At 46.6% G+C, this 20,104-nt stretch overlaps 2 protein-coding genes across 2 annotated transcripts; one reads left to right on the forward strand and one right to left on the reverse strand.

Moving 5' to 3' along the window:
* Nucleotides 1-986: 986 nt before the first annotated feature.
* Nucleotides 987-4,445, reverse strand: LOC129710458 (homeobox protein SEBOX-like). Its single transcript, XM_055657414.1, has 3 exons — nt 4,385-4,445; nt 2,572-2,768; nt 987-1,445 (listed from the first exon to the last, which is right to left on the reverse strand). Exons 1-3 carry the CDS (start codon nt 4,443-4,445, stop codon nt 987-989), a joined length of 717 nt encoding a protein of 238 aa, XP_055513389.1.
* Nucleotides 4,446-8,505: 4,060 nt separating this feature from the next.
* Nucleotides 8,506-13,443, forward strand: LOC129710640 (myosin regulatory light chain 2, ventricular/cardiac muscle isoform-like). The gene is made up of 7 exons (XM_055657786.1): nt 8,506-8,620; nt 8,733-8,822; nt 9,092-9,167; nt 9,254-9,358; nt 9,920-9,998; nt 10,921-10,969; nt 13,084-13,443. Exons 1-7 carry the CDS (start codon nt 8,618-8,620, stop codon nt 13,180-13,182), a joined length of 501 nt encoding a protein of 166 aa, XP_055513761.1. The 5' UTR covers nt 8,506-8,617; the 3' UTR covers nt 13,183-13,443.
* Nucleotides 13,444-20,104: the final 6,661 nt, after the last annotated feature.

The following is a 20,104-nucleotide window of genomic DNA, read 5'->3' on the forward strand; positions in this document are numbered from 1 at the left end:
CCAACACTGCCCCCATCTGCCTTCCTTGTGCCATCGGAACATGGGCCATTCCACTGGGCTATCCGCTCCCTGTCCATATAAGTGAGCAGGAAACCACCACATACTGTGGGCGGTGGGCAGATACAGGAGGAGCACTAGCGACACAAGCCTGCTCCCTTGCTTCTCGTTAGACCTGCATGGAATTTCCACCACCCAAGGAAAACATTTTTTTCTGTCTGAAGATGGGTCTCGACCCGAAACGTCACCCATTCCTTGTCTCCAGAGATGCTGCCTGTCCCATTGAGTTACTCCAGCTTTTTGTGTCTATCTGTGGTTTAAACCAGCATCTGCAGTTCCTTCCTAAACATTTTCTGTAACACATAAACAAGTAGTAACTCCCCAAAGCAGAATATTAGACCCCTGCCACCCTCCCCAATTTATGTACCAAAATGTTGTTGCTATCAGGCAGAGGTTGATCACACTCTCATCATTGATCACCCAAGTACCACAAAGTGACGCTCATCACACTAGATTAGTCTCTATGCCCATTGGTCTCATGGCTGCACCCATCTCTAATCCCCAGCCTTTCCCCAATACCCATCCCTTCACCTACAGCCACAGGGTGTAATGGGAGAGGCTGGCTCCAGCAGAACAAAGCTCCCCACCTTGTTACAGTTATAGCACAATCACCTCTGGAGATGGGCAAGCTTAGGTCAACAGTTGCCGAGAACCAGTTGGAAAAAGAGCTCAAGTATGGTTGGTGTGAGATTGGCTCACGGTCACAACATTCTCAGACACTGTCAACTCTGCAACCCACTCTGCTGTTAAGAGGGCTTTTCAGTATCTACCTGATTTCAGTTAAGGCAGGTGCTCCTGGCTGGCATTTGAGGAGGAGTGCAGTGATCTCTGGAAGGGACAAGAGACTCCAGGCTGACAGAGGAGTTTGCTTTTGGTATGAGCTGCTCCAGGGAAAAGATCCATCCAGGTCCAATACTGAGGTGGAAATGCTACTCGTTGGTGACGATGGCGGCGTTGTAGATGAGGTATGAGGTGTGGCGGAGGGATGTGTGTGCTTCAGGTGTGGCCTGGTCCTCAGGCAGTGGTTCCAGATGTGGCACGACCTGGTCACTGTGCTTCATACAGGGAGTCATCCTGGCCCCTTTACTCCCAGATCCGAGTGTGTCTCTCTCTCCAGGAACCGTGCGAGCCGGGAAACCAAAGGCCAAGGGCTTGTCCCTGGTGACCTGCTGCACGCAGTGGGGAGCATGGTGATACTGCGTTAGGGGTCCATGCCCCGCTGCCGGGGTGCTGCAGAAACCGGCCGTACAGTACATACACCTTCTGCCCACTCCGCTATTTGACGGAGCCTGGGCTGAGCGGGATGCAGGGGGGCTCCATCCCCGCGGGCACCTCTTCACCATCCTGCCCTGTCTAGTGCATCGCGCCCGGCGGTTCTGGAACCAAACCTGGAAAACCACAAAGGAGAAGTAAGTGGATATCAGAGTACAGACACTGGCATCTGGAGCGAAATACACAGTGCTGGAGGAACTCAGCAGCAAAGATCATAGATTGCTCAGCAGGTCTGGGAGCATCTGCGGAAGGAATGGACGGGGAACGTTTCAGCTCGGGACTCTTCAGACTGAATCTTCAGTTTCAACATTTAGTCTGAAAAAGGGCATTATTAATACACTTCTGGACCCTGACCCGAAACGTCGCCTGTCCATTCCCCAAAACCAAGATGCTCCTTGACCTGCTGAGTTCCTCCATCGCCAAGATTCCAGCATCTCAAGTTTGCTGTGTCTCCATCTCATCTCTTGAGCTGGAGGAGAATGGAAAACCTCTAAATGCAATCTGATTTTAACCAGGGGTCACATTGCAATTAAGAAGAACGATAAAATGTTTATTCGTACGATAATATATTAAAACATTTGAAATACGTAGTGGATAGCGGATCCCACAGCTAAGCCAACATTCAGTTCCTCGACCAGCAAAGGAGATAATTTAGCCATGATCACATTGCTTTTGTTGAATCAAGCCGTGTACAAGTTGGCCGCTCCCGCTCCCGCTTTACAACAGCAAGTTTATTTGAAGAGTGGGACATGTCCGCCATCCCAGGACCTCCTCACTTGCACTTTCACTGCACTCCTTCTGTGGCAATCACGGCCTTTGCTTGGATAGGGAGATCGAACTGTACACTGTGAAGGTTATGAGAGATTTGCTCTTGTATTCAAATCAGGGAATGAAGTCCAGGATGTTTCTCGCCCTCCTGACTCTTGCCACTTGATCCCTCATGCCTGCCCTACCATTCAATGCTATCACGACTGGTCTGCCCCAGGCCCCGTCTCCTGTCTTCCCCACTTGCCCCTTGTCCCTAATTCCTCAATGAATACCCCCCAAACATCCCATGGATTCGCCGCGGGTGCAGGAAGTGCCTCAGTTTAAAGTAACTGCCCCTTAACGTGGGATTGTCTCCTCTCCAAGACTCTCTCGCCGGCAGAAACATCACCACGTCTCCCCGTCACGTCCCCTTGGGACCCCCCTCATTCCGCGGGACTCAGAGCCGATGGAGAGCCTCGGACAGCGGGAACCCACCTGGATCTTGGCCTCGGCAATTCCGGTGATCTCGGCCAGCCTCTCCCTCAGGCTGATGCCCGGGTAGGGAGTCACCACGAAGGCCTCCTCCAACTCTCCCAGTTGCCACTTGCTGAAGATGGTTCTTTTCCTCTTGCGCTGCCCCCCACTCCCGCATCCCAGGCCCACCGCCCGGGGCAAACATAGGGGTCTGGTGTCTAGAGGAGTGAGATGAGGGCGAAGGGGGAGTCAGGCGGAATCATCTATCACCCTGGTCTGACCCACCACCATCCACAGATTCCCCCCACTCAGACCAACATCCCACCCACACCTCCCTGCACCCTCTCGCACAACTCTAGCTCACCATCATCCTTCCCACGCCCTCCCCCCACCCTCTGCCCCCCGCCCTCCTTCCACCGTTTCTCTTGATCACTCCTCTTCGACCATGTCTGACCTAGACTCGCACCCCCGACTCCCATCTCTCTTTCCGCACTCAATACTCTTGCAGGTCACCACCCGGAATATGGACTATATCCCTCTGCCTCCACAGACGCTGCTTGACCGCGGGCTCCTGCAGCGAGCGGATCAATGTGTGTTCCTCTAGATTCCAGCCTCTGCCGTCTTTTGAGTCTCCCTCAGCCAAAGGTTTCACATCCTCCTCTCACCCTCCCCTCCTCACCCTGCCCCCTATTCTCCCCATCACCCTCGACCACATTCACACCCCTCCTTCCCTTTCTTCGCCCCCTGCTCTCACATTTCTCAATTCCTTCCCCCTCCACCCTCGCACGACAACCTCACCATCGTCCATCGGGTACTGCTAGTCGGCCCCTCCGGTGGATTGCTCCAGTTCGAGTGTCTGCCCGCTCTCCAGTCCGCTTTGAAGCGGCCGCCGGGACCTCCCCCACCCGCCCCGCCCGGGGGACGTCCCCGAGACGCCAGACAAATTCACACCTCCCGGGCTCAGGGCAATAAACAGTCCCGGGACAAGAACTGACTCCACACACACAATGGGACACACGCACACAGTCAGTGGCACCCAGCGTCAGATAGACACACACACACACACACTGTCACACACATAGAGAGGCAGTCACACTCACTGTCAGAGACTCACAGAGTCAGGCATAGACACAGTCAGAGACAAACACAGTCCAATACATTTTGTTTAAGAAGGAACTGCAGATGTTGGAAAATCGAATGTTGCCTATTTCCTTCGCTCCATAGATGCTGCTGCACCCGCTGAGTTGATCCAGCATTTCTGTCTACCTTCGATTTTCCAGCATCTGCAGTTCCTTCTTAAACACACACACGCCGAGTCAGTCACACATAGACGCGGGATCTTACACACAGAGTCATTGAGAAACAAGAGCATTCAGGCGTCCTGAGCAAAAAAATAACTTTCTGCTGGAGGAACTCTGCAGGTCAGGCAGCACCCGTGGCGGGAATTGGACGATTGACATTTGCGGTTGGGCTGCAATTGTGGGTTGCAGCAGTCAGGGGGGGAGGGGGGGGGGGGGGGGGGGGGGAGCTGAATACAGAGGTGTGTCAACTACTTTGTTGAGTGGTGTGGGCTGAATCCCCTACAGCTCCACAGTCGATAGGTGTTCAGGTGCTTATAATAGGACTCAGGTTTGTCCGTAATTGCCTCTTGGCATTCCTGATGACCCGCAAGATTTATTTGACCACTCGGGATCGTTTCTTCGGCATTCGAGAAGATTTGACAAGTCCACGAGGAATATCTCAAACTTCTATAGATGCGCTACAGAAATGAATCTTGCGGGAACATCTCGATTTGGTAATGGAAACTGCTCTGCTCTTAACTGCCTGAACCTACAGTGAGTGGTGAACACAGTCCAGTCTATCACAGGCTCGTCACTTACTTCGATCCAGTCCATCTTCGTGGTGCGTTGCATCGGGAAGGACAGAAGTATTGTCGAGGTGCCTGCTGCTCTGGCCATTCCTTTTTCTCTCTTCGATAAGTAGGTACAGCAGATTGAAAGTTCTGGCATCCAGACTGAAGCACAGCTTCTTCCTCGCTGTTATCAGTCACCCAAAACATCTATTTTACACCCCCCCCCCCCCCCCCCGTTCCTGGGTGTGATGCCACGTATTCCTGCTCTTTACCTCATTCAGTTATTGTACCTTTTTTTTGCACTACCTCAGAGTGCACCTGTTCAGCTGTTTTGCGCTTGTCATTGTATTAAACGTGTATTTTTCATTACTGTGTGTATACTGTTTACTCTGTGAACTTCGTGTGAACAAGGAATTTTATTGCACCCTGATGCATCTGACAATCGGGTAATCTGAACCTGGATCTGAGGGAACTAACAAATCCAGACTTCCCTCAATAATGAATGAGATGCAGCAGACAATTAAAGAACAATAACCTGCTTACAACCAAGTAGTTGGCTGCAAATACCAACGAAGACCATGGCTGATTACATCAGCATCAGAGAGGAAGTGAAAACTAAAATAAGAGAACAAAGAGAGTGAGGGAAGATGTGTTGGCAATGTGAAGAAAAGGGCAGGACAAGGCGAATTGTGTCTTCAACCGGAACTTGCACAGAGACGGCATTAGTGAAGAGTTAACATCCAACTTCACCAAGAGGGCGCTCACACACTAAAGTACTAACATACAACAGTGCTGCATAGGAACAAACTCTTCGGCCCACAATGTCCATGTCAAACATGATGGCAAGATAAACTAATTTCATCTGCTTGCACATGATCCACATCCCTTCTTACTCTACATATTCACGTGGTTATCTAAAGCCTCTGTAGGGCAACTATCTTATGTACTTCCACCACCGCTCCTGGTAGTGTGTTCCAGACATCCACCACTCTCTATGTAAAAAACCTGCCCCGCATATCTATATTACTAAAAGTCTGATCTTGACCGCTTTTGGCCCACTGTGCTTCGATTTCCGACAGAATGCCGCCACCTACGGCCGTCATTTTTGGCCACCTCGCTCAGAGTCCCCCTCCGCCTTTCGGGACCGGAGGATTTTTCCCATCAATGAAAAATCAGAGAGATATTAATGGGTTTTTTTAAATTGCCATTCTCTCTGCTGCCCCTTCTGGATGGAGGGGGAGGGACTATAAAACCCGGAAGTGGTGTTCCTCACTCAGTCTCTGCAAGATGGAGAAAGCCTGAGGGTCATGTCTGTCTGAGCTGTGAATAACACTGAACACATGTCTACTTAAATGTGAGTACCCTTAATGTGGTTCTAAAATGCTTGCAAAAAGTGTCTACTGTTTCTAAAATGGTTGCAAAAGGTGTATCTATTGGTTTGAAAATGCTTGCAAAAAGTGTCTCTATTGGTTCTAAAATGCTTTCAAAAAGTGTCTCTACTGGTTCTAAAATGGTTGCAAAAAGTGCTATATTTGGTTCTAAAATGGTTGCAAAATGTGTCTCTATTTGGTTCTAAAATGCTTGCAAAAAGTGTATTGGTTCTAAAATGCTTGCAAAGCGTGTCTATTGCCTGTTGTGAGTGAGAGAGAGAGAGAGAGAGAGAGAGAGAGAAAAAGAGAGAGAGAGAGAGAGAGATCACGACTGTCTGAGCTGTGAATCAACTAAACACACTGAATGTCTACTGAACTGTGAGTGTGGTGTTTTGTGTGGTTTTATGGTGGTTTCACCCTGATTGAAATGGTATGCATTTGGTGGTGGCCTTGCACCCTGCTTGAAATGGCAGGAAACAGCACGAGTTTGGTGGCCCTGCACCCTGCTTGAAGTGATATGAAACTGCACTTGAATCGGTGGCCTTGCAGCCTGCTTGAAGTGGCAAGAAACTGGACTTGAATTTGGTGGCTTGGTACCCTGCTTGAAATGGTAGGAAACTGCATTTGAATTTGGTTGCCTTACACCCTGCTTGAAGTGGAATTTCAAAGAATGGCCATGAGTCAACTGTTAGTCCACCAGCCGTTAGTGAGCTGCCAGCACATCAGGCTTGAGTGACTGAGCTGCCACCTCAAGAATCCATTTGGCCCACAATGTCCATACTAACCAGTCCCTTCAGCCCACTGCATCGGAGGACCAGCCCTCCCGTGTGAACATGGGACCCAACGGGTCCCACTTAGTCTAGTTTATTTTCAATTTTGCCCCTTTCACCTTAAAGCAATGTCCTCTTGTCTTTGACAATTTCCACCCTGGTAAACCTCCCGCACCCTCTCCAAAGCCTTCACACCACATCCTTCCTATAGTGGGGCATCCTGTACTGCGCACAAAACTCCACATGCAGCTTAACCAATGTTTAATAAAGTTGCAACATGATTTCCTGACCCTTGTTCTCTATGCCTTGACCAAAGAAGACAAGTACATCAAAAGCCATCATTACGATTCCATCTACTTGTGTTGCCATTTTATTAAACTGTTCTGTGTTCGTTGTATGAGGCATTGAAAAAGGGAAGGAATCCCCATGACAGAGATGTGGCAAACTCTTTTCTCTCAGAGGGAACTGCGTTCTCTCAGAGGTATCATGCAAAAGCCAGGGTGGGAGGAGATGCAGTCGCTGCAGCTATGTGAGTCAGTGAGTTTATAATAGATAGACACAAAAAGCTGGAGTAACGCAATGGGACAGGCAGCATCCCTGGAGAGAAGGAATGGGTGCCGTCATCCATTCCTTCTCGCAAGAGATGCTGCCTGTCCTGCTAAGTTACTCCAGCTTTCTGTGTCTATCTTTTGTTTAAACCAGCATCTGCAGTTTTTTCCCTAAACAGTTTATAATAGACGTCTGTCCTGTGTGATGGAGGGAGAGAGATCAAGAAAAGGGAGAGTGTTGTCGGAGATGGTGTTCAACGTAAAGGGCCTGTCCCACTATGAGGACCTAATTTGCGAAGTGTTTGCGCTCGCCACAAACTCGCAGCATGGTCTACACGTGACCAACAAGAAGACAGGCATAGTTGGAGGCCCTGCGGGTACCCATGGCTACACCTTAGACGAACGCGTTGAGAGAAGTCTAAAGCAAAAATGTTAATAGTTCAGGAAGAGAGTTGGTTGAGGGGGACGGACGAGTTCTCTGTTCAAGGAAGAACCAGAGGGCCCAGAGATGTTCCTGGTGGGAAATGGAGGTGTAAAGGGCCTGGACATCTATGGTAAAGATTAAGTGAAGGAGACCTATAATTTGGATGTTGATGAGGTGGAATAGAATTGGGGTATTTAGAGATGGGGCAGAAACAGCACGTTTGTCAAGGCAGACCTGCTTGTAGATTTCGGAAACGAATAAAAAATGGGCAGCGCAGGGTTGGCGAACCAAAAGGTTGGAAGCTGTCGAGGGAAGATTGCAAGAGACGATAAGATCAGTGATGGTTCATTGGACGTAGAAACAAGGAACCGCAGATGTTAGTTTACAAAAAATATATACAAATTGCTGGAGTAACTCCAGAAGATGGGTCCGACCGGAAATGTCACGTATCCATGTTCTCCAGAGATGCTGCCTGACTCGCTGAGTTACTCCAGCACTTCGTGCCTGATGTTCATGATGTGTATGGGTTGTGGGCAATGGTGGTCAAGGTATGATATGTCCGAGACCTGACGCCTGGCCACTGCAAGGGAAAGGTCAGCCTGCCAGACTACAATAGCACCTCCCTGGCCAACGGGTTCGGTGACAATATTGGGAGAGGTCCCTTCCTCTCCCCACCCTCCCCGGCCAGCTCTCTCCCCATAGAAACCCCACGCCCACCTCGCGGTAGAGCCTTTCCCTCTCATTGTACCTGGTCTCTCCGCGTTTCCCCCCCCCCCCCCAGAACCGGACTTGACCCTCACCACGATCTCCCTCCCTGTTGCCCTCTCCCCTGCTCTCCTCCCTACCTCCTCCCCGTGGAATACCGGTCCCCGGGAACCTGGATCCCCCACCCCCCCCCCCACCCCCCCCTCCCCCTCCCTCCCTCCCTCGTTCTCTGCAGAAGATCCGGCTCGTTCGGGTGAAGGTCGCTGAGCTCCCGGTGGGCGCCGACCACTTAGCTGGAGGAACGGCGGCTCCAAACTTGGAGCGCGGTATTTTTACCCTCGGCGCAGCCTATATAAGCTAGGGTCTGCCCACAATCTGCCCGACACAGGATCAGAGTCATGGTGAGCGGCGGACGCCCCATGGACTTTCGTTTGCCCGCTCTCTCCCTCTCCCTCTCCCACCACCTTCACCTTCTCCCAGGTTTGATGCTGATTGTCACCTCATCTGTTTCAGGCCCCGAAAAAGGCGAAGAAGAGGACGGAGAAGGGAAGTTCCAATGTCTTCTCCAATTTCGACCAGATTCAGATCCAGGAGTTCAAGGAGGTGAGTGGGGGGGAGTGAGATCAGGAGAGGTCCAGCCCCACACGCCAGCCAGGTTAACCCAGCAGAACCATTCCAGTGCCTAGCCCTGGCGGCTTGAGCGCGCACGGTTCTGCCGTTGGAAACCAGGTGGAACACCTGAGCTGGGAGTTGGTTTGATAAAAACCGGCAGTGGGAGACCTGTCCAGAGTATAACATTAAGTTGTAAATTGTTGGCTGGGGGCGGTCACCCACTGAAAGCTCGCGTTGCATTTCAATCCTCTCTCCCGCAGGCTTTCACTATTATGGACCAAAACAGAGATGGTGTCATCAATAGGGAAGATTTGAGAGGCACCTTCGCTGCTCTGGGTAGGGTCACTCTTTACAAAATCTTCAGAGATTTCACAAAGTGTAGGAGACACACGATGTGAACGTATGCGCTTCTCTTCCACCAGGGCGCGTGAATGTTAAGAACGAGGAGCTGGATGCGATGTTGAAGGAGGCCGCGGCACCGATCAACTTCACCATCTTCCTCACAATGTTCGGGGAGAAGCTGAAAGGTAAAGTGAACAAGAAATGATGTGAGATGACGAAGGTTACATTAGGTGATTGCCATCACCTTCCCTGGCCTTCCCACGGCATATAATGATGCCCCTGTCCCACTTAGGAAACCTGAACGGAAACCTCTGGAGACTTTGCGCCCCACCAAAGGTTTCGGTGCGGTTGCCGGAGGTTGCAGGTAGTTGCCGGAGGTTGCAGGTGGTTGCCGGAGGTTGCAGGTAATGGAAGCAGGTAGGGAGACTGACAAAAAAAAACCTCCGGTAACCGCATGGAAACCTTGGGTGGGGCGCAAAGTCTCGAGAGGTTTCTGTTCAGGTTTCCTAAGTGGGACAGGGGCATAATTGTATCCAGCCTCCTCAGCCCACCAATGCGAACTCAGTGTCTCAAGCAGCATCTCAGTCTGAAGAAGGATCCCGACCCAAAATATCACCCATCCGTTTTCTCTAGAGATGCTGCTTGACCCGCCGAGTTCTCCAGCACTTTGTGTCTTTTTACCAAAAAATAACGATTGGATTATAAGTGTGTGTTAATGATCTTTTTCTTCCTGTGCATTTGAACAGGTGCTGATCCAGAAGAAACAATTCTCAATGCTTTTAAGATTTTTGACCCAGAAGGCAAAGGACATATCAAAGCAGATTAGTAAGTGTAAAACAGTCAGAAACCGTCCACACTTGAATCCACTGTAGATTGTTGAAAAAACATCTTCCAGGGCATGCAATCAATGTGTACAGACATTTATATTCCTCCTGTCTTCACACGCACCTCAGTGAAAATTATATTTCACAATGAAGAACAATATAACTGTATGAGGAAGTTTTAATCCATGAATGCCCCAATTCGTTGGGAGCTTCTTTTTCCTTTTTGTATGCCTGTGCCTTTATTGAACGCTTATGCCTCTATGGCATCAATAGCAACACCTGTGTCCCTCTGTTAAACCAACATTCCTCTATTAATGTATATTCCTCTTACAGCAAATGGTTACCTTTAAAGTCCAGTGTTTCACTGAACGAAGTTCCTTCTTGAAGTTTTGTTTAACTCTGTCTTCCTGTTAAGTCCACTTTGAAATTCTGTGTCTCCCTGTGAAATATTAGCACTTCCTTATCGTCCTTATTTCTGAAGTCCATTACTCGTCTGTAAGATCCTGCAGGGCTCAGGTGTGTTACAGCTGCACAAGAAGCAGGAGAGATCTGGACAGGAACTGATGCAGTATACTTGTTTCCTCTCTCAGCCCTTGGGCATGCTGGCACTTTACTCCTAATTACACATAGTGTAAGTAGGTGGCAAATTAATCAAATGAAAAAGGTGAGAGGAAAAAGTAAATTGCAGGGCTGCAGGGAATAAAACAAAGCGGAATGAGACCACAGGGTTTGCTCTGGAGTGAAGCCGGCATTGGATTTTCTGGCCATGTGGGCTCTTCTGTCATATGTATGTGATGATGGTTCTTGTTCTTTGTTAATAACGAACACTTCTAACATTACTGCAATAGATATTGCAATTCTATACTCGCTTATCTAACCAGTTGGCGAACTGTGCACTGTAAATTTTCTTCTCTCTATTGCAGCTTCAAACAAATGCTGCAGACCCAAGCAGACCGATTTAATGATGAGGAGGTAATGAATGAAAGCTGCTAATATTAGATATCAGATTTTCACTTGATGATAGTATTAACATTAAAATTCTCCAGAGATCCAGCCAATTCATGTTCCGAGTTACAATCGGGTATGATTTCTCTGGGAATGGTTTACTGACATTAATAGTTATTAATTTGGCCAGAATTTTTCCCACAAACTCTATGACCTAGTTGCCCTTCACTAGCAGATGTATGAGATTTGAAATTCCAATTGCCTGTTAAAGCAGTTTAATGACTAATGCGATAGGCAGGTGGTGAATCTTTAAGCATCTCTGGGCAACAATTGTGCATTCCTCATCCAGCTGGAACGTTGACTACTCCCCTCTCGTGCCCAGAGCCTGTGTGATACTTGATTATACCCCTTCTGTGTGACTTCTCCAAGGGGAATCAATTCGGAGAATTATAACAAATCTAGAGCACTGGTTTTGGCCACACTATAGTTTCATGATGACCACGCTTAGGGGCTCTGCTTGTCACCCTTTGAGCGAATACACTTGTCATCCCAGTCACCTACCTTTATTCTCAAAATGTGCCTTCTGGCACTGAACTCCTCAGCCAGTTTGACAAAGGGTCCTGAACCAAAATGTCACCTGTCCACGTCCTCCTAAAGATGCTGCCTGATCCTCTGAGTTACTCCAGCACTGTGTGTTTTTTGTAAACAAGCATCTGAGGTTCCTTGTTTACCTGAAACCTACTACATGCCCTTGCCTGAAAGTCTTGTAAGTTTCAGTCACATTTCCTGTCACTCTTATTAACTCTAGAGGGTCTGGTACCATTTTGGGTACTGGGCTTTGGCAATTTCAGTCCATGAGGACCATAATAATATTTAAATAGTGGGTGCTGGTGCCATCTGCTGGACTATGACAGGACTGCAGAGATAACATCCAGCGCCAGGGTAGGTTGGCCTGTGAATCGGAGCCAGTTCAGCATTTTAAATAATACTCACCCAGATTTTCTTGTGGGGTCCTTTCACATTCCCAGACTGAAACTACAGACAAACCTCCCTCCACCATCCCCACACTACTATACTTTTAGTTACAGTCACCTCCAGGTCCTGCCTCATCATGATATATTTCAGGCCAGAGATTCCCTGGGGTTCTTGCAGGTACATTATTTCCAAGGTCATAGACTCGGTTCCATTGCTGGTTTTAGACAAGCACCTGAGAAAGTACACTGACGAGCTCTGCCGCCTCTTCCTTTGAATCCTGCAAACCCATCTTATCACCCAATGCAGCAAAAACATTGTCGAGGGAAATGGACAGATGACATTTCAGGTTGGGACCTTTCCTCAGACCAGACTGACCTGCTGAGTTCTTCCAGCATAGTCTGAAGAAGGGTCTCGACCCGAAACGTCACCCATTCCTTCTATCCAGAGATGCTGCTTGTCCCACTGAGTTACTCTAGCATTTTGTGTCTATCTTCGGTTTAAACCAGCATCTGCAGTTCCTTCCTACAGAGTTCTTCCAGCACTTTGTTTTCTGCTCAAGATGACAGTATCTGCAGTCTCTTGTGTCTTCATGGCACATTCTGGTCACTACTGCTCACCATTTGAACTTGCAACTGATCCTTTCCTTTCCCAGACCTTTAATTAAATGGAAAAGTGAGATTGTTTTACCTGAACCATGGTACAAAATGAGTATGTGCACAAAAATGCATACACAGTCATAGACGCAGACATTCAGTCTTACATGTAGGTATACACACTCATGTATGTACATACACACCCATTCATACAGATTGTGTATTCATTGAAGATTTAGAGACACAATTATGACAATTTTTGTGTTGTTCCTGAGCTGCCATGATCCTGCTTTGTGTCAACTGTTATAAAACCACTTGCGATCTCATGAGAAATGAATGAACTGATATGTAATGAGCCCATTTGCTGCCACAACCTGCTGTTACGTCTGAAGTATCCCAGACAAAAAGGTACAGCATTTCCTGACTGGGGCTCCATTGTTACAAGTCAGGGCCAGTGTTAGGGAAACTCTCCGTGAAGTTCCACATCTGGAACTGAAAAAGTTAAAGTTACTTCAGTCAGCTGAGCCGTGCTTCTGTGACCAGCATCTTTTCTTTTTCACTCTCTCCCTCCAGTGTAAGCAGATGTTTGGTGCCTTCCCTCCTGATGTTTTGGGGAATCTTGACTACAAAAGTCTCTGCTATGTCATCACTCATGGTGAAGAGAAGGACTAAGAGCAAAGGAACTCTCCTTGCAAGATGAAGAATGGAGTTGGGGACCAAATAACTTTCCTTCCTAGCAATTAATGATTAGAAACTATCTCATTAAACCCTGGAATTCACCAATGACTTGTGGAACCATTGTGTTTTATATGTTGACTTCCAATATTCTGATGTTGACTTGTGGTTCTGGCTATGTAATTTTTTTGTAACTTGGTTTACACTTTGGTCATAACTCCAGCTCCATTGTAATAAATTTCTTCTGCTTGCACCATTCTTACCGTTGATTTATTCATGCTGGTGTCCTAACTACTTTAGGCTCATGTGTACATGTATTACGTGCTAATTTACTGTAAGGAGTAATCTGCATGATCTATGGATAGGGTTGGTGTAGACCAGGTGCCAGAACACACTTAGGATCCCAAGGCTGAAATTGAGGTACAATGGGCAGTGCGAAGGCTGTTGAACTGGGCTACAAACCAGATAGAGCTATAAAGCGTGAAAACAGGCTGTTTGGCCCAACCTTGTCCATGTCTACCAAGTTGTCATTCTGAGCTGGTCCCATTTACCTGCATTTGGCCCATCTATAGAATAATAGATGCTATGTTTAAATTCCACCAGGTCAGGTTATAAAGTTGAGGGCGAATAAATTTGGAAATTTGGAGTTTAGCATCAGGAAGGTAAATCATAATCAGTGGAAAATTGGGAAGAGTGCTGGCAAAGGGAACTTAGCTTTGGCAAGTGGGAAGTAATGTTTCCTTGAAGGTCAAACATGGGTAGGACATACAGAGTCAATGGAAGGGGCACGGGGAGTATACAAGCCCATGGAATTCCTGACAGTGACAACACAAGTAAATAGAGTGATGAAGAATCTTTTATCATCCAAGGCATCAGATGTAAGAGCAGGAATTTCTTGGTATAGCGTGTTAAAAACATTGGATAGGGCATGCTTGGAGAATTGTGTGCAGTTCTGTTTACCACGCAGAATGTAGGGAGGATATGATTACACTAGGCAGGGTGTGGAGGAGATTCCCATGATGTTGCTTAGGATGGAGTATTAAATTCTACGGAGAGACTGGATAGGCCGGGCTTGTTTTCCCTGGAGTAGAGGCTATCACCTGATAGAGGTGTGCAAAATTAAGAGGATAATTGACATGGTAGATTATAAGAATCTTTTTCCATTGGTGGGGGTGTCTAAACCAAAATAGCATAGAAATAAGGTGAGAGAGAAGAGATTTAGAGGGTTCTGAGGAGAATCTTTTCACACAGAGTGGTTGGAGTCTGGAACTCGTTGCCTGAGGAGATGGTAAAGGCAGATATTCTCATGACATTTAAGAAGCATCTAAACAAGCGCTTGAGGGCTGCAGACCAAATGTGGGTAAATAGGATCAGTATGTTTAAGTACAATGGTCAACATGGGCAGGTGGAAACACCTGTTTGTTGGTGCTGTACAACCCTAGGACAAACATACCCAGTAGACAAAATTTATCTGAGACACTCAGCTATTCCACAGTATTCCTTGGATGAGTGGGATGTATCCAAGAGCGAGGATAGTTCCCAGAGAGTGCGGTGCGAGGCAGCCCCCTCCTCCATCCTGCACTTACCCATCTATCATCCTGCACTTACCCATCCTCCATTAGTGGTCCAGTGCCTCCCAACTGCCAAATTTAAGACTGAAGTCCCACCGTATACTATGTGTCACATGTTTACTGAGACATTAGCTGGGTTCCAGTTAGCTCTGTGAAATTGTTGAGTGCCATGCTAACAGCAATTTAAAACATCACTAAATATTTGCTAGATTGGGTGGAAAATTATTTGTAAGCGTGTGATTGTACTTCCTACTCTAAAAGGATCAGCGAGTTTCAGTACAGTTCCCAACATTCCTTTGCACCAGCTTGAACAATCCCTGCTGTGTAGAGCTTGCTGATCCAGCATCAAGCATTGCTCTTGTCCACAAGCTGTATAAATGTTGTACCTGTCTGTCATTCTGTTCCATGTAGGACAATTGGGGAAAAATAAAGTTTGGGGCGCATAACCTGTTCTTTACAGCTGTGAGCACGAGGTTGTGTGGCTTGTATAATGACAGAGTTCTGGACCTTTCTGTGGATAACAAGGAACTTGGAGAAGGTGAGGGAAGATCTGGACATTGTCCACCAATATCCATCAATAAAGACAGAACAAAGATGGAGATTTGTTGAAAGATAGTAGTAGAAAGGGTTCAAATTAAAAAGCTGAAACACAAAGGTAATAATTTACCACTGAGCCACGTGACACAGAATTAATAAGAATTGAGGTAAATGCATGGTTCGTAGGTTGGTGTAGGCGAACTAGATTTCAATATCTGGCCCACTGGGACTTGTACAGGGCACAGTTTGGTGGCGGTGGGCTTTAGTTAGATCCCAGTGAGAGCACTGTTTAGGCAAATTCAATCTCTGAGGCTGTAGTTAAGCCTTTAAAATAAATAGCTGGAGTTGGGACGGACAGTTAATTAAAGAAAAAGCTCAAGTCTACAGAGAGGTTTAGTGAAATGATTCATGATAACCAGTGTGGCCGGATGGCACAGAGCAAACAAATATATGAAAATACCTTCAGTTAGAGGTAAAAGTGAATCAAAGCGTAAATATGGAAAGAAACACCATTTCCCATAAACAAGAGCCATTGCTCGATGACGGTTGGCACTTATTCTTTTCAATTACTATGCCAAAATTTCTAAACACCTGTTTTCGCTTCTTCATTCTGGAGTATTGTGTGTAGATTGATGATTTAAAAAAATGAATTTAAACCATTTAAAAATAAGACTGTAACGTAACAAAATGTAGAAAAACTGAAGGGGTCTGAATACTTCCTGAAAGCACTGTATTTGGTCACACAGGCATAGCATTTCCTTGGAGACCCTCTCAGTAGAATCTCTTTGAAGCCTTTCTTCAGTCAGAAGGTGGTGAATCTGTGAAATTCTGTGGAGGCCAAGTCAGTGGATATACAGTATTTAATGCAGAGATAGATAGATTCTTGATTAGTAAACATGTCAGAGGTTATAGGGAGAAGGCTGGAAAAAGGGGTTGGGAGGGAGAGATAGATCATCCATGATGAATAGCGGATTACATTTTGTGGGCCAAATGGCCTAATTCTTCTCCTATCACTTCTGATCTTATGAAGTCAAAGGATATCAAGTTTGATGTTCTCAAGAACAAAATAACAGCAAGTAATTCAATAAAATTACAGTGGCCACAATAACATCAATTACTTCAATATTTTAAGTCTGACAAATGGTTCTATTGAATTTAATGTTTCCATTGGGAGTGCACTGTAACTGATATGACACCTCTGAATGTTTAAACACCTTTGTTGGGCCAAAAGTAATTCATGTGGATAGTTGGAAAACATTTGAGGACAGTGAATCTAGAGTGTTGTGATGGCTGACTCTCTTGAATCTTAATAATCACAATTATTGATAGACAGCGCAAAGATGCTCTGGGCATATTTGATGTGCCAATAACAAAATAAATCTGGTTCTCACTTTATGTAATGCCTGCTATTCACATAATTCCGGAAAGATGTCCCATCTTTAATAATCCCTGTCAAACCTATGGAATTCTCTACCCAAGAGGACAGCAAAAGCCCAGTCTATGAGCATATTGAAGGCATAGATCGATCGATTTTATGACAATGTAATATGGGATTATAATTTAGTAAAGGAATCTGGCATTGAAGTAAAAGTTCAGCCAGGATCTTCCTGAATGGCAAAGCAGATGAAAAGGACAAATGGGCTTCTCCTGCTTCTGTACCTTCTGTTGATAAGCTGGTTTTAACGGAAGACAACGGTGAGGCCACAGTGCTGACTTGCAATGTAATTGAATGCAGTCTTATGTTGGCTGCCTGTCCAAATGAATGACATTTGCCATTTCACACAGAAATGAGCACAGTCTACTCTGGGCAAATTTCTATTTTGCACATGATCTACCTAGAACATAGATACTTTTTCTAGGCTTCTGATCATCCGGACCAGCCGCCAAAGGAGCCATGGACACATTCCTCTGCCTCCACCGCACATTTCTATGAACAGCAACCAGAGCAATGAGTCTAAGTCTCAGGAATTCTGGCCGGATGAGTAAGAGTCATATTTCTTTACTAACACCTGACTGAAAATAAATCACATCAGTCACCCCAGCTTTATTGTATTGCAATGGCCATAAACAGTGGGTTTGAATTGGCTCTCCCTGGGAGTAGACCTCTCCCAGTACCAGAAGGCATTATTTTTGGAAGACTAAATGCAAATAGAAGGATTGTTAGGATTTCAGTTGCCAGCAGTCTCATATCTCAAGAGATCATTGGGAACCAACAATTCGGCCTGTTGAAATGCAGCCTAGATCAAGATTTTCAAGATCTGTTGCACATGATTAGGTCCCAGATCTTGCTCAGACTGATTCCCAACTGGAATTTCTCATGGGGCTGCCAAGAGACAACAAGGGCATGGACTTGCCAGTTGGCAACAAAACAAATGGAACCATCACTGAGAGCAATCTAAATGCAGAACGAGACAAGTCGTGGGTTGGGGATTGATTAACAGATGGACATGGAGAGTAGGAATAGTTGGGGTATGTTTGGATTGGGAAGCTGTCATAGTGAGCAGTTCACATCAAAGATTTGGGTTACTGTGATCTGTGGGGTGCCGGGTCCCACCGATCACTATATCTGATCGAGGCAGAATGTGTGAAGTTTGGTATCTTACAGGGCAAGCCCATCCTGACTTTTCTCTCCACCAACCTTTATGGGTATTGTGGTGTTTTGCCTGGCAGATTCATGGATCCATAGAAAATAGGTGCGGTAGGAGGACATTTGGCCCTTCGAGCCTGCACCGCCATTCATTGTGATCATGGCTGCTCATTCACAATCAGTAACACTGTGCCGGCCTCCCCATATCCATTGATGTGACTGCAGCAGTGTGCTGTCAGAGCAACATCTTGTGTGCCAATCCAGTCCCCCCTGGAACTCACTATTCCCGACCAGTGGTGGATTGCAGCAGTGTACAATCCCAAATGTTCTGCCGAGGAAGAGGACCGAGAGAACGCTCCCATTCTCCCCAACATCTTGTGTGTAAGTACCATGCAGCCAGGTATGTTCAGTAACTCCTGCCACTCCCTTGCCTCAACAGAGAGATTTCTGAGTTGGAGCAAAGGTAGACACAAAATGCTGGAGTAACTCAGCGGATCAGGCAGCATCTCTGGAGAAAAGGAGTGGGTGGCGTTTCAGGTCAAGACCCTTCTTCAGGCTGATATCAGGGGAGTGGGCAGGCCAAAGATAGAATGTAGTCAGAATAAGATTGGTGGGAGAACTGCGGAGGGGGAGAGAGGGAAAACTAGGGCTATTTGAAGTTAGAGAAGCCAATATTCATACTGCTGGGGTGTAAGCTCTCCAAACAAAATATGAGGTGCGGTTCCTCCAATTTGCGCTCTGCCTCAATCTGACAATGGAGGAGGCCCAGAACAGAAAGGTCAGATTGGGAATGGGAGGGGGAGTTGAAGTGCTGAGCAACTGGGAGATCAGGTAGGTTAAGGCGAACTGAGCGGAGGTATTCCGCGAAACGATCGCCGAGCCTGCTCTTGGTCTCGCTGATGTACAGAAGTTGACACCCGGAACAGCAGATACAGTAAATGAGGTTGGAGGAGGTGCAAGTGAACCTCTGCCTCACCTGGAAAGACTGTACATCGGCGATACCAAGCGCAGGCTCGGCGAACATTTCGCTGAACACCTCCACTCAGTCCGCCTTAACCTTTTGCAAACAAACGGCTGCATTTCTTACATTCTACCAGCCTGAGTCAGAGACCAAAAACTGCCAGCTGGGCAGGGAATCCAATGGGTACATTGGCAGATAATCCACCAATGGCTGCTGGGTGCATGGTACAAAGACAACAGCCAAAATATGTGAAATAACTTCCAGGAAATGTACAACACATTGTTTGGACATTTAATTCATGTTGACACTCTGCTCAATAATGTCCATCTAAAAGGGGAACAATTAGTTCGAAGCTCATCCAATAGTGCTCCACTCCACCTTTTCCCAAACCGATGTTTTAAAATTAACGTGAGTTTTTGTTTCCCACACAGTGACATGTCTGACTGTATGAGGAGTGGGTCAGCTGCTGTGGAGAATCCCCCACTGATCCCTGGTTTAACTAAAAAAAGCTGTTGAAGTCAGTGCAGAGTGCTGAAAACCACACTGGTCTAAATACAATGCAGTTGACCCAGTTGCTAGACAAAAGCAATATTGTTAGTACATTACTCATAACAGCTGCATTAAACTATTGTCTCCATCAAAGATCAACAGGTTTAGATGAGATCGCCGACTGGAAACAATACAAAGGAATGCGATTCTGCTTCCATCCCCATCAATCATGTATGATGTCTTCCACACGTCCCCTCTGCAAAAGACTCTGAATGCTGTTAATACTGCTCTCAGGCTGATGAATTATACCATTGTGTAACAGAAGGGTGTTTGGCCCTGAGGGCCTATGCTGTCAGAAAGGCACTACCCAACCTAATCCTATGTCTCAGTGTGAGACACATAGCTCTACAGCATCCACGTGAGGAAGATATCTACCTCCACCTTGTCAGACCCTGAGTTCTAGACCCCACCACCCTTTGATTGGCTTTTCTTCATCTCTCCAACCATTCTTCCACTAAAAGTCCATAATAAAACAAAATATTCTACATACTCTTATACTCAGCAGTTCATACAACTTCTGTATAAAAGGCTGAGGGAAGATCATCCACTTTAATAATATTATATCTGTTTATCCTTCTACAGTTGCTGCCCGATCTGTTGAGCTTTTCCAGAATTTTTGTTTATATTTCAGTGTGCGCAGGTATCATCACTATACTGGGGTGATCATGTACGCATCCCCAGTGTTCTGGGTGAATGTGTGAGTATGTATCATGA

Source organism: Leucoraja erinacea, chromosome 28, assembly GCF_028641065.1.
Source record: "Leucoraja erinacea ecotype New England chromosome 28, Leri_hhj_1, whole genome shotgun sequence".
Classification (NCBI taxonomy): Eukaryota; Metazoa; Chordata; class Chondrichthyes; order Rajiformes; family Rajidae; genus Leucoraja; species Leucoraja erinaceus.